The 14848-nt window shown below is 36.9% G+C and overlaps 1 protein-coding gene across 3 annotated transcripts in view; it reads left to right on the top strand.

Moving 5' to 3' along the window:
• The window catches only part of LOC134744551 (monocarboxylate transporter 10-like), a 202557-nt gene that overhangs the window by 167990 nt on the left and 19719 nt on the right, over positions 1-14848 (top strand). For all 3 annotated transcript variants that reach the window (XM_063678380.1, XM_063678382.1, XM_063678381.1), the window contains one exon: positions 13600-13773. In XM_063678380.1, the coding sequence (XP_063534450.1) occupies positions 13600-13773 (174 nt within the window). The remainder of the gene's footprint in view (positions 1-13599; positions 13774-14848) is intronic.

The raw sequence follows: 14848 nt of genomic DNA on the forward strand, positions 1-14848 counted from the left end.
AGACTGAAATATGATGTCGACGTTATATTAAATAAGCTTTAGTCTATTTAAATGATGTCATATTTCTATGTGTTATTATTATTTCATCTCATATTTATATCATAAAAAAAGTAATGTCACTTTAAAATATGACTTTTAACATGCTATAATTAGATATTCTCGCAGTGTCTTACATAAGCGAACAACTCGCGAACGCTAAGCACAGCGGCGCGGCGGGCCCACGGCGTTCGCGTTCGCAATGAGATCGCCCACGTAGGACACTTCTATAGGTATCAACGGATTAATTCACCCCGCGCCGTATCGCTTTGCTTCGCGTTCCCGTGTTGTTCGCCTACGTAGTACAGAATAAAATGAATATTCAAATGGGGCTCCCATACAACACGTGATTTTTTTGCCGTTGTTTGCGCAATGGTACGGAACCCTTCGTGCGCGAGTCCGACCCACACTTGGCCGGTTTTTATAGTTTAACACTTGAACGGCGCCGAATTAAATCCTATTACTTAGCCCCCGCTGTCCGTTCATCTGTCTCATGAATGATAACCTAAAATTGAATCATAATATTTAAAATGTAGATACCTAACCAAAATCCGATTCACTGAAACCTCTACAAGTATTAAATTTATTGCAGAGAATTTTAATACAGGGCTATAATAAATCACCCTTAGATACTGTAAAACCCGTGGTTAAAAATAAAATAAAGCTTTATTCACATAACGTACCGAGCTGTAGAGGCCGATTCCAACTGTACAAATTAGTCTAATATTGACATGACTTGCAGTGCAGCTCGCTTGCAACAATACTGGTAAAAGTCATGTCAAAATGCGCTCAAAAAAGTAATGAAGTAAGGAAGTTACCATTGTGGCACAGAACATTTTCATTCCCCGTAGGAAATTTATGAAATCCTTCCGTATTGAACTTCTTGACATTTTTGTTTTAATACAAATTAGCAACCATCTGCCTGCCGCTTCAAGGTTCACGAATCTCAATAGATCACGTTCCACTGGTTCAGATCGGATGAACTCGACTCGTCCATCCCTATACAATGAATAACACTACACGGCAAAGGATGTTATCGTCGTGCGGGATCGCTATATTACGGTCCTGACGTATGTCACCGAAGCGAAACATATTAAACGACCTTCGGATGATTAATGTGGTGTTTGGCGTCAGGCTAATAAACGATTAGGATGATTGGCAGCCGCCCTGCCAACGTCAGTAAGCCTTTAACGATGAGCTTACCATGTCACAGGGTTAGGTTGGAATTTGAAAGGAGAAGTTTGGTTTTTATTCTGGATTTTTCTTCAGACTTGGAAATTATTGCAGTTAGTAAGGATAAGCTTCTTAAATAGGTACATATTTTATGCACTATGGGTTAAATATTTATTCTCACTTTATCTTGTTTGACTAATAGATCCCTTTTATCATCATGCTTTATCATGGGTCATGCTTGCGGCAGTTCCGTGTAGTTTTGCATTTCTCATGAATTTCTTTGTAATAGACTGTACAGGACCAAGTTTTTGTTGGCTCGTCTATCAGTTTTATCACGCCTATTTCAGTTGGATAAAGTAGATTCACTAGATTAAATATAATCAAGAAACAGTGCGCAAGATGATCAGAGTTTATCATTATCCTAAAAAGTTTATATTTATTACTAGGTGTACACTTGTTAGATGTTAGACATCTAAAGCAGCCAGCCAGCCAGCTAACAATAAACTGGAAAATAATAAAATTATTAACAAGATAACTTTCAAAGTTTTGCTCAGGTGTGTATTATGGTCTCCTGGTTATGTACTTGTGAAATTCAATTGAAATATTGTCGCCAACTTTCAAACTTTCTGTTACGCTCCAGACCGTTACAGCTGAAAATAGCAATAGTGTATTTTTGTTATATTTTGCCAAATATTCGTAGTGGAAAATAAACGAATCACTAACCGTAAACAAAAGGTTGTCAGCGCCATCTGTGATGTTATTCCCAAAGCTTATTAACTCTAAAAAAATAAAAAATAAAATAAAATAAAAACTCGCCTCAGATCAGAAAATTTTAACGTTTTAAATTTTCGGGAACAGAACATACAACTTTTGTGTATGTTTCACCGGCACCGTGACCATTTACGCTCGCCAATTATAATTATGGTCTGACCAATCAAATAAAAAAGCCACCTCTTCAAGCTAATTATATCAAGTGGTATTCTACTATATGTAACTATAGATCGAAACCAATGAACGCCCTAATCGCGTGATAATGACAGGACAAAGCGTCATCTCATTCTATTGAGCGGTAGCGGTGTCAAGCATTCGCCGCAACAGATCACGCTCTTCATGATGTAGTAACTGATTGAAGAAGAAATTGGTCTTGACTTGATATTGTTTTTTTAGGATTCCGTACCTCAAAAGGAAAAAGACGGAACCCTTATAGGATCACTTGGTTGTCCTCGTCCGTCTGTCTGTCTCTTGACCCTTTATTTCAGTAACGCGTGGAGGTATAGAGTTGAAATTGAAACCATATTCTCAGGTCTACGGTCCCTTGAAGTTCTGAAAAAATCAAATTTCTAAAGTAAAAAAAGATACGGCCGTTTATACCGCAAAAAAAACGCATATATATTTCGACATTCTCAAAGGAATTAAAATTTATAAGGTACTTCCCGTTGACCTAGAACTATGAAACTTGGCAAATAATATCGTCTTACACTACAAATACAGGGAAAAATCTCAAAAGTATAAATTAGTAAAAAATAAAAATAACTACATAGTATAAAACAAAGTCGCTTCCTGCTGTCTGTCTGTCTCTATGTATGCTTAGATCTTTAAAACTACGCAACGGTTTTTGATGCGTATAATACATCAGCATTGCACCCGTGCGAAGCCGGGGCGGGTCGCTAGTAAAATATAAGAAGTTAAATTTGTATGGAACCCACGGTGGGCGAGTCCGACTCGCACTCGTCCGGTTTTTTTTCTAAAGCGAAAGTTCAATAAGCGGTAGGAATAGCAGTGCACACCGTCGTTATGCAGAAGGTCGACTGTCAACTTTTTATTCTCCCCATAAACAGTACAACTGTCACATAAAAATTGTAAATTCTCTTTTAAAATCAAAGTAAACAAAGGAACGTGCAATTTGTTTCTTCGCACTGCTACGTACATGTACATTTTAAGACATGTTTTCGAGATAATATTAATCATGTACGAAAGACTGTATCGTCAATCTTAAGAGAACATATTATTATTGCAGTAAACGATCATTTTAAGACAATAATATACAAATGTATGTCTTCTGCTTCACCACTCTATATAACGTACCTGTCTTTAAAGAGAATTTCTGAGAAACGGAATTCGCTCCCGTTATCTGTATTTGCTGACAAATATGACACTTTATATTACTTACCTACAAAGTTATTATTTAAACAAATTAAGGAATGGACTGAAACTGGCTACAATCAGACCGCAGACATCATTCTGGGGTTCGCAACGTGCAACGCACTCGAATTTTTAAAGTTAAAATTTTCTATTTTAATTTTTAATTAAGCATTTTGTCACAATCTTCACTATTTGACACGATTTTATAGTCAACAGCTGCATAAAATTGGAGTTATAAAAATATTTTATTGTACTTATTTAAAAAATACTTCTGTTTGTTTTGCTAAAATATAGACTCGTAGTAGGTATGTCTGTTGTTACTAGACTTATATTGACCGGGATATAGACCGTGATTACCTTTTGTATTATTTATGAGTTCCCGATATTTCGACGCAGTTACATGCATCATGTTCACAGTAATAATACAAAAGATAATCACGGTCTATATCCCGGTCAATATAAGTCTAGTGAAACTAACCGTGAATCATTCAAAACTCTAATGTCTGTTGTTATCAAGAACAATACAAAGACGGGTTTTAAGGTCAGGCAACGAATGCCCTAAAAAAGTTATAGTGGGAAATGCTTAAACAAAATTTTTGACTTCGTAACTTTGTTTCGACTAATTTCACTGGTGTAGATATCGAGATAAAATTGAGTCCCAAATAAACTTTCAAGAGCAGATATCTCAAAAACTATACAAGGCATCAAAAGTCTTGACAAAATAAAACTTGTAACAAATTTAATCAACTTTCATTTTGTATATCGCTATGTCGCTAAGACGCATAGTTTCCGAGATATAATCGAAAAACCGAAAAATGGGACCTTCAAGCCCCCCTCTCCCCCCGACTCAAGGGCTGCGGCCGGGGACTTGATATGTTCACCTCCTAACAAGTCCAAACAAAGTAACGGGGTCAAAAATTGTGTTCCCAGCATTTCCCTCTATACCTTCTTGTTGCTTGGCCTATTACTATTAGGACAAATATACATTTTAGTACAATTATAAAGCACCTTATAAGTAGTATACAAATAGGTCACTTCCAATTCTAAATTTGCACACAATTCTACAAAAATACCAAAATTAAGCGCCCGAAGCACGTATTCCATTCCGTTTTATCGAACTTTACTAACCCTCGGCAGATATATGTCGATAAAAGGACAGACAATTTGCCACTTAGTAAGTGTTGAGGCTGCACAATTTATTTATTTCGATTCGATAGAGAATAAAAACTTTCCATTTATGTACGCATTGAATGGCAAGGGTGACCAAGCATGAAAGCTAAGGCTGGACAGCAGGCTCGCATTTTACAAAATTTCATAGAAATGTTTTTCCCAGCATTGGGACATTTTAACAGTCTAATAATAAAAAAATACTATGATATTGCAATTAAATTAATAAATATTACTTACAACTTTATTCTTATTAAATCACATTTAGAAACGGGTCTATCGCGAATTTATTTTGTTACCTTTATTTACCGACGTTTCGACACAGGTTTCACTGGTCGTGGTCGCGGCTAACTGACGTCCCAGCAAAATGTCAAAACAGAGATTTGTGTGACTACCCCACGAAAAGTGCATTTAAAGTTCGAGGTAGACATCACATTTTCAAACCACCCACTACACATAAAAGTTAATTATTGTCATCACCCAAGGCACCTACAATCCGTGATCACGTCCTTGGTGAACAGGGCACATGACCCTGAGCATCTGGACGGTGAATTAGCGCATGTCAAAGCTGTACTGGAAAAGAATGGATACCGAGGGGGGATGAAACGCAAGCCGAAGAGAACGGAAAGACATCCAGAGGTCAACAGACAACCAGCGTTCTTACCATATGTGAAAGGGATAACGGACAAAGTAGGAGCAGTACTTAAGAAATTCTCCATCAAGGCTGTATACAAGCCGTTATTCAAAGTAGCAGATCTTTTACGCAGTCCAAAATATGTCATTCCGTACCAAAATCCGGGCGTTTACAAAATAGAGTGTAGTTGCGGAAGTGTGTACATTGGTCAAACCAAACGAAGTGTGCAAGAGAGAGTGAAAGAACACATAGCGGCAGTAAAAAATCGCCAAGTAAACAAGTCCGCGATCGCCGAACATCTACTTACATGCGGCGCAAATCACTGGATTGAGCTTCATAAACCAAAAGTTGTCTCCACTGAACGCCATTATTATCCTCGAGTTGTGCGAGAAGCGATTGAAATCAAGAAGCACCCCAGAAATTTTAATAGGGAAGATGGTTTTAACTTATCGGCAACTTGGGGACCAGTGATCCAGAAGTTAAAGCCAAGGGATCTATCTTCGGATGTGTGCGCGGATGTTGTGAGTGTTGTGTGTCGGACTATTGCCAATAATTAACTTTTATGTGTAGTGGGTGGTTTGAAAATGTGATGTCTACCTCGAACTTTAAATGCACTTTTCGTGGGGTAGTCACACAAATCTCTGTTTTGACATTTTGCTGGGACGTCAGTTAGCCGCGACCACGACCAGTGAAACCTGTGTCGAAACGTCGGTAAATAAAGGTAACAAAATAAATTCGCGATAGACCCGTTTCTAAATGTGATTTAATATGTGTTTAAACCGCGAAAGTTTTAAATGTTATAACTTTATTCTTAGGCAGTAGGTATATTTTTTATTGAAAGGTTGTCGATATTACGACTATTTAATTATTATGAATAAAATTAAACCTACAAAAGTAATTGTATTCCTTTGTTAGTACGCAACCATGTAACTATTTACAGTCGTTATTCAGATGATTTTATAAGTTTATTTTTTTTATTAGGAAAAAGGTAACCATTTGACCACAAACTCGCCCGATGCCCGTGCCGATGCGGTCTAGGATGGAGCACGCTTACCTAAAAGATATATTCACTCTCGATTTGATAGGATTCAAGTTATAGTGGGCAGGGAATATATTTGCAAGACAACAGTTGGTGCCCCTACAGTCTCTAAATATAAAGCCAGCCCTTATTTATGTCCTAGCATTGGTTTTACTTGTATCCATCCAGTTTCATAAAGTTTTGTTTTCAAATTCCTTTCTCTAAGGGAATACATAGACGCCTCGAAACAACTTTATTGATATGGCCGTCTCTACTTTATGAGTTTATCCGAATTGCTGGCGATGTGAAATTTTTAAAAATGCAATCACCATAAAGCTACATGCATGATAATGTTGATAATCGCATCGATTTCAATAAGTACTCATATGAGCCATTATGAGCTCTATGATGAGTATTTGCAAAACATAAAAATGTCTCTGAAAAATCTGATAGGACAAACCTGGGTTAATCGGTGATAGGTTTATTTGACAATATAATATCTATAAATTAAAAATTCATTTCTGGACGTATGATTATATTTATGATGTACCAAATTAGTTTAATAAACATTTTTTTTGACACAAAAGTAGGTAATTCAGTGAGATACAGGTTATGTGACATATGCTTGTTGATTCTGTGATACAGTAAGGTTTGGCTGTGATAAAATTTTAAACTAGCAATAAAATAATTTAATAATTAATATTAAATTTGTAACATTTTTATATTTATTAAAAGTTTAACATCTGTATAACTCACACAATCAGCACAATCAGCTTTGGTTTGGGTCACTTATTTATTACTTTAGAAACTTTTTAATCACATGAATACTTTAGAATACGAATTTGCTTAGTTATTTAACTAGTCAGAAAGTTAACATTCAGAACAAAGAAAAAATGCTGAATCTAGGATATTTTGGCAATTCAAATGATACGGTCTTGCAGAATTGCACTCAATCCATTCTGCTCCATTTATATTCTTGACATCTTGCTCATAATCACCTTTGCAGGTTCCACAGATGTTGGTGCTCACATTATGCTGTGGACTAGCTGGACTGGACTGGACTGGAGTGGGTTTAGAAACATTTTGTTGAGTTGCCTATCAAAAAGCATAAGTTTGATATTAGTTGCTATTGAAAACATTTAAAGAACATAATTTCAATGCAATTAATGTTTAAACTAAATACTCTATCGTAATATAAAAAAATACACAACATGGGAAAACCTCCGAAACAAAGGATTTAAAAATAAAAAAATGCATGGAGTTACTTTTACGATGCTAAAAATTATTGATGTGTTTAAAACAACTCTCTCTCTCTCTCTTACCATAATGGGTGTTTCTTTAGTTTTTGCCATATTTTCATTTCATCATCATCATCATCATCTCAGCCGAAAGACGTCCACTGCTGGACAAAGGCCTCCCCCAAGGATCTCCACATCGAACGGTCATTCGCTGCCTTCAACCAACGTTTTCCCGCGACTTTAACCAGATCGTCGGTCCATCTAGTCTGAAACCTTCCCACGCTGCGTCTTCCGGGGAAGATCGTTTTCATATTTGTTTTTCTTTAATAATCTTTTTTTACACTGTAACGATCAAACAAATATTAGACGTTACACTTGTTGATTTAACAAGAAAAACATTTATTTATACTTGCCGCACGTAAGCATGTTGAATGACAGTGCCGCCATCTACTGAAAATTATTACAAAACGTAAAGATATCGAGTAATTCCGCCATTAGACCATAAGTAAATTAAGTAACTATCACAGAATAACTTCATATCACCGATTAGCCAATAAGGTGCTTCCTAAATAATTATTCAAAATGTTTTAAACACGGTGGCTAAAAAATAAGTGCATTCCCGTTGCCAGGGAGGTTTTGGGATTATATACTGAGCAACTTTTACTATGGGACCAACCCCGAAATCGCGAAAAAAGATTTGGCTGTTTTAAAGATTTTGGCTGGTCCATTTTCTATGGGAGGGTAAAATTTTTTTTCGCGATTTCGTGTTTGGTCCTATAGTAAAAGTTGCTCAGTATAATCCCAAAACCTCCCTGGCAACGGGAATGCACTTATTTTTTTAGCCACTCTGTATATCTAAATCTAACCTGGTCCTGGCTCGTAGGTCGTAGCAATGAGTTTTTCGGAACTTATGTATGGAATATCGTTTGATGTTTACCACCAGCTTTTCGGTAAAGGGAAACAACGTATAAGGAAACCTGCATACATCCGCGAAGAAATTCAAAGGTGTATGTGCAGTCCCCAGTACGCATTGTGTTGGGCCATCGTGCATTGCGCATGATAGAATGCCTGGTGCCCAGCAGTGGGACGTACTCGTATGGATCTAAGCAGCAATAAAAAAATGAATGACGAAATTTTCGCTTTATTAGTTTAACACTAAAGATTTCTAACACTTTTGATAAATATTACCGTAATATATCAGTATTTCCAAAACTCCACAAAAATCACCGAAAGCCAAATTAAATTTTTATTTGAAATATGGGTTGTTAATATGTATCTAGTGGATAGAAACACTTACATAAATCAAAATTTCTAACTTACGCAAAGTAGGATAGTTGGCTTAGATTGCAAGTTATTTGCTTTCAAAACATCAACCATTTAAGATTTACGATTCGATGAGAGACGAGACAAACAAGTTTAGACAGAATCATCAATCCACAGAGTATGGACCGATCTATTCCCAGATGTGTGGCTGAAGATAGTTAAATGTCGACGAACTTGCGGGGAAGTTTTTCAATAGCGGTGTTTTTCAGACGAGGTCTGAAGTAAACTCGTGTCTCCGGGATAGGTACCTATTCATTTATGAGCGTTAAGGCCCGGTTATGTGATCGTTTTAGTTTGAAAAAGCATGTTTAATATTTTTAGCGCATGCAACACTTAAACATTTATGAACATCTGACAATTTTTTTTATGAGGTTAAGTTTTTCCACGAAATGTATGTTGCTAAGGTTATGTTATGAGAATATACTCGTATCGTTTGAATCGTTATTTTAGAGCGTGTGTTAGCACAACCAATTTTTACTGTTTCTTACTGGTCAGCTATATCTCTAGTGAAAACAACAATCTAACAATTATTGACCGTAAATGCGGAGGGTCAGAAGCGTACAAATTTTTTGTATAGCAATACACAAGCACAGAGGTCCATCCAAGATGACTAACTTTGCACATACAATGACATGAGGTATATCTAGGTCTGTAATTAGTATATAAAACAAACGAAATAGAGCAAAAACAAGTTTTGTATGAAAAACTTAAATTCGCTGTATTTTTTAATTATGGTATCCGAAGCTACTTACAGACCTAGATATACCTTATCCCATTGTAAGTACAAAGTTTCAGAGCAATCTAGCTAGTCGTTTTAAAATGAGAGCGAACGTTTGTATGGTGAACCGAGCTTGCCGGGGACTCTTAAATGGAAACGGACTTTTCGTAGCATCTGTCATCCCGATACATTTTTTCTTGTCTTTTTGCGTTTGTTGATATAGTATAATGAGATGTGCTACTCGTAGTTGTCATTACTCTTGTCGCTGTGTCGCGCTGAGTTACACGGTTGTCGCTTCAGTCGGGGCACAAAAGTAGTACAGACCCTTAAGAAACCATTTTCGAGAAGAGTGGTTACACTGTTGATAGGACTGCAATCTATCTAGACGCTATCGCCCAGACAATACTCTCACGAGTAATTGCGTTTTGGAGTCCTGGACGCAAAACGCTGCTCTGTTTAACTAATTAATTAGATTCATGAGTTTATTAATTGGGTAACCGTGATCCAGTTTCTTGGTTTAATTACGCAGATTTGTTACAATTTAAACAAGGTGTTATAACGCGCGGTACGAAATTAATATTCATTGCAAATGTAGTAAAACGAGCATTTTATTAATAATATTGCCAAAGGAAACTATTTTAATTGTTTATAAAACATTCGTGTGTCTGCTTGCCTATTTTGAATTTTGTACAGAAGCAGAATAACTAATTGAATTATGCGTCGTGGTCGTGACCATTAAAAATAAGAATAACATAATTATAGACTACACGCAGTTGGAACAAGTTGTTGCACAACTACTTATATATTTAGGTAAATTTTTAGTTCATTTTGGGACTTTTTTATTAAAAAGTATTTGAACTGCCCATTATGAATGTTTTAGCTATTGTGAAGTCAAAACACGCGTAGTAAATATAAATTTGCTAACTGTAACAAACGTACCAAAGCATAAAATAATGTAGACAATATAAAGCGATTCAAGCGTCATGACAACACGCATCAAGCAATGTGCAACATCACACCGGACTGTCCGGCGTTTTATTTTATGAGGGCAATCTTTACGGCGACGATAAAACGACACAATCTTTTTGTTGCCACCGTTTTTGTAAACAGCCAGTTTCTGAAGTGTTTCGGCAGGTCAAGTGTGGGCTCAAGCCATCAGTAAATACCTGTGGTTTTGTTTGCTGACTAGATATTTGTTTATATTTAATACTTAGATACAAAGGGCGAACACGCAAACGAACTGTTTGCATATTTGTGCGCTGTTATAGAATTGATTGGTTTGTCAAGAATTTTTGGATCTATAAAACGTAAAAAGTATTTTATAGATATGTCGTCAGCCAGGTTATGCGGCATTTTCACCTATTATTTGTCAAAAGAAAACCTGCTTATACGACGAAAACATTTGACTTTCGCTTGTAATTTATCGTACTCTTGCCCACATTACGGATCTTCACAAAATCATATTACTGAGCCGACATAAGGTCTTCGGAGATAAATAAAATACCGCACCCGGATGATGTGTGTTAATGCGATTAGTATCGGATGTTTGTGTCACTTGCCCCGTCTACGGTGAGATGAGGCAAGCCGAGTCTTATTATAGGACGATCTTTTGATTTATTTCGTGTCACTTTTTTGTCACGATTTAATAAATAAGGTGACAACTGAAAATGATGGTAAGGGGGAGATTATCATGATTATCAACAGCGCGCGCCAAATGCTGGACTAGGACTTCCCCTAAGGATTGTCACAACGACCAGATCGTTGCTTTTATTATTTATCAAACGGAGCGTAAGCGGGTGATTAACGTCATCATGACGTATTTAACTTCTAAGGATTTTTCTAGGTAATAGAAACCCCTTTATGCTTCGGAACATGTTTTAATAATAAAATATCATCGCATATTCGTCAAACATCATCTTCCTACTACGTCCAGTCCTATAGTAGGCGGAAATTAAATGAGCTTAACTATTTGCTCCTACAACGGACTCAAAGTACTCTATGACAAAAATCCATCTAACTAAGCTAACATTGCACCAACTTAAACAGAACAAAGTAAGGAAGTGTCATTATCAACTTTTTTTTATAATACGTCGTTTTTTTTTATAACTTCATATTTTATAGAAATTTGACATTAACGACGACATTGCCATACTTTAACATTGCAAATGCCATGCAGATATTAGCTTGTTCCGATTCTATTACAAATCTAGAGCTTACAGGTAGGTTACTATACTGAAACGAACGCTTGGCGAGTATATACAAAACGTTTTATGAATGAATTATCCGTCCTTGAGCGATCTAATGTTACGATTATCTACGCCACGCTGTCTACGGTTTGCGACGCCTACGTTTTGATGTCGTCTGATTTAGATGCTGGCTGGTATACGCTGTAATCATCTTATACCTTTAAATGAGCTATTCTTGTAAATATATATCTATCTATCTATATATATTTATTTATTTCGGGGAATTCGGAAACGGGTCTAACGATTTCGATGAAATTTGCTATATGGGGGTTTTCGGGGGCGAAAAAGCAATCTAGCTGGGTCTTATTTATATATAAATTGCAGACTAAACCAAATAAACCTAAGAATATTCACAGATGGCTCAAAGACAAACGAAGGGACAGGATGTGGTGTCTTCTCAGAGGACCTGAACATACACATCACAAAGTCCCTTGGTGAACACAATACGGTATTCCAAGCTGAATGTTTAGGAATAATAGAAGCTTGCAATGCTATTACAAGACGACAAGTGAAACACGAAACCATACTAATACTGTCAGACAGTAAATCGGTACTACAAGCGCTATGCAGCGACAAACTTACTTCAGAGCTTATACTTGAATGTCATCGAAGCCTCACTGAAGTGAGCAAAGAAGGCAACAAAGTAACAGTACAATGGATAAAGAGGCATAGTGGATCAAGAGGAAACGATGCAGCGGATGAACTGGCCAGGAAAGGTTCAGAAACACCGGCATATGGACCCGAGCCAATCATGCCCCTACCAATATCCTACATACACAACCAGCTAGAACAACATCACAGACAACTGCACAACAAGTACTGGAATGAAATGAAGACATGCAGGCAAACCAAATGCAGGCAAAAAAAAGAAAAAAGAAAAAAAAAAAGAAAGAAACCACAAACTTACCAAAATATTACTGAAAACACCAAGAAGCCAACTACGTAAAATAGTAGGATTAATAACAGGACATAACACACTAAACAAACACCTACATATTATGGGTAAAACGGACAGCCCCATGTGCAGAGCGTGCATGGCAGAAGAAGAAACAACAAAACATATTCTCCTAGACTGTAAACAGGTAGAAGTATATAGGAGCAAATACCTAGGGAATCCATGCACACTAAAGGAAGCAACTAGCAACCTGAAGACCTTGCTAGGCTTCGTGGAGGAGCTGGGGTGGTTGGAGTAGCGCTACCTCGTTTCACGCAAAATAGGCACATTGGATGTCGAGTTGCGGAAAATGCCCAGCAAAACTAACTAACTATATAAATTGCAGTCTATAAAACAACAAAAACATAAAGTAGGTAGGTACTAGGTAGTAATAGTTTGAAGGTAGGTATAGGTAAAACTCACGAGAGCCGGCGGAAGATTTGTATTATGTATTTTCTTATGTCTGTGAAAACGCGAATTTTGAGTTTTTATATGTTTTCCGAGCAAAGCTCGGTCTCCTAGATAAACATAAATAATGTTATATTGGCGTACAGCTCCGTAGGTAATGCTTCTGTTTCATGAATATATTTCACCCACTCAAAAATTTAAATTGTTGCTATATTTAACCATGGTAGAGAAAAATATGGTCTGTAAAGTGATTTCCCGACGAACACACATGCTTAAAAACATAGACATTTTGAATTTCCTCATGTAAGACTGGAAACCATCATACATAATTCTCTGGAACAGATCGATGAAGTCTCATGGACATATGATGGGTACCTTTGCCGATACCTTTCCGCTCGGTACAAGGTTTGATTGACTAAACTTAATATGTTAAGTTTTTTTTAGGTCGCAATAGTTTGTGTACTTAGTTCTTTTAACATTGTAAGATTTAAAATTACAGAGTAGTTTTATTAATTTCGTAGTTATTCCTTCTAAATATATATTATGCTTCTCTTTGTTCCAGGCTGCCTAGGCGCGCTATCAGCCGGCGTAGCGCTAGCCCTCTCCCCAGTGACGGTAGCGCTCTGCGTACGCAAGTCCACCCGCGTGACCGCAGTAGTGGGCGGGCTTGTGGCCGCGCTCGGATGCCTGTTCACCTCCTTCGCCACGCAGTTCCACCAGCTGTTCTTCAGCTATGGTGAGTTATCGAGCTACGAAGAAAAAGGGAGTTATCTCCCGTAATAGAGAGTCGGTACATGGCGCGACCGGACCTATGGCCTACTTGGCCACAGTTTTCAATTTGTGATTCTTATAGTGACTCCGCCTACGGCCTCGCTACAATTTACTGGATTAGATCCTAAAAGCCAATGATGAATATCCCTGATCCTTCCACCTGACAATTCCATCAGTTGTTCTTTAGTTACTCATTGACTGCAGCCTAAAAAGCTACTGACTGATATCTGAAACCAAACGAATTTAATTTAAAAGTGACGAACGCTATAGGTACTTTGCTATGTGACGCAAGATGAATACGATCATTATAAGCCTGCAGTTAGAAAAATATAGAAATAAAATAATATAGGTATACAACAGTAGGTTGTTGTTAAGACGTTATCTCGAAACACTTACTCGTAAGAAAGTCAAAACAACATGTCCCAATCAACCCAAAAAAGAACATAAAGATAACACTTCCATGAAAAACACGACCCGGGCTACTGGTTATGATCACATCTGATTCGATGCATTAGCATAAAGTAAAGAATAAATATCCTTAGTCAACTCATTTGAAACAAAAATTGAGTGAGGTTCCGTCCATATAAAAAAAACCTATTTAAGTACCTAGAGGTGCCGTTCGTGACTGCCTACAAAATGGCAACTTTAAATATTTCCTAGTAATATTTGTGTTTATGGATATGTAAGGTGCATTCTTAAAAAAAACAATAGGTACACTACCTACAAATGTTATTGTCGACATATTTCACCATTCCCAAACCTCATGGCCACTTGGGAGGAAGACGGGAACGGATCCCCAAAATTGACATTATTGTATAAATCAAATGTCAGTTCAAGTTTCCTCACCCTGTATTACTTAATTCTAATGTTGTTTTATTGCTAATAAATAGTGAGAGCGTAAAAAAAAAAAAAAAAAAAAAAGTTTCCTCTTCATATAAATAACCGCAGTCGACAAACACGAAACGCAAAATGCATTTGAAAACCCATCGCACCCAACTTGCATTTAAATGCTGAATCCGACAACTCAATTTATTTCGTCA

The sequence above is a fragment of the Cydia strobilella genome, chromosome 10 (assembly GCF_947568885.1).
Source record: "Cydia strobilella chromosome 10, ilCydStro3.1, whole genome shotgun sequence".
Taxonomy (NCBI): Eukaryota; Metazoa; Arthropoda; class Insecta; order Lepidoptera; family Tortricidae; genus Cydia; species Cydia strobilella.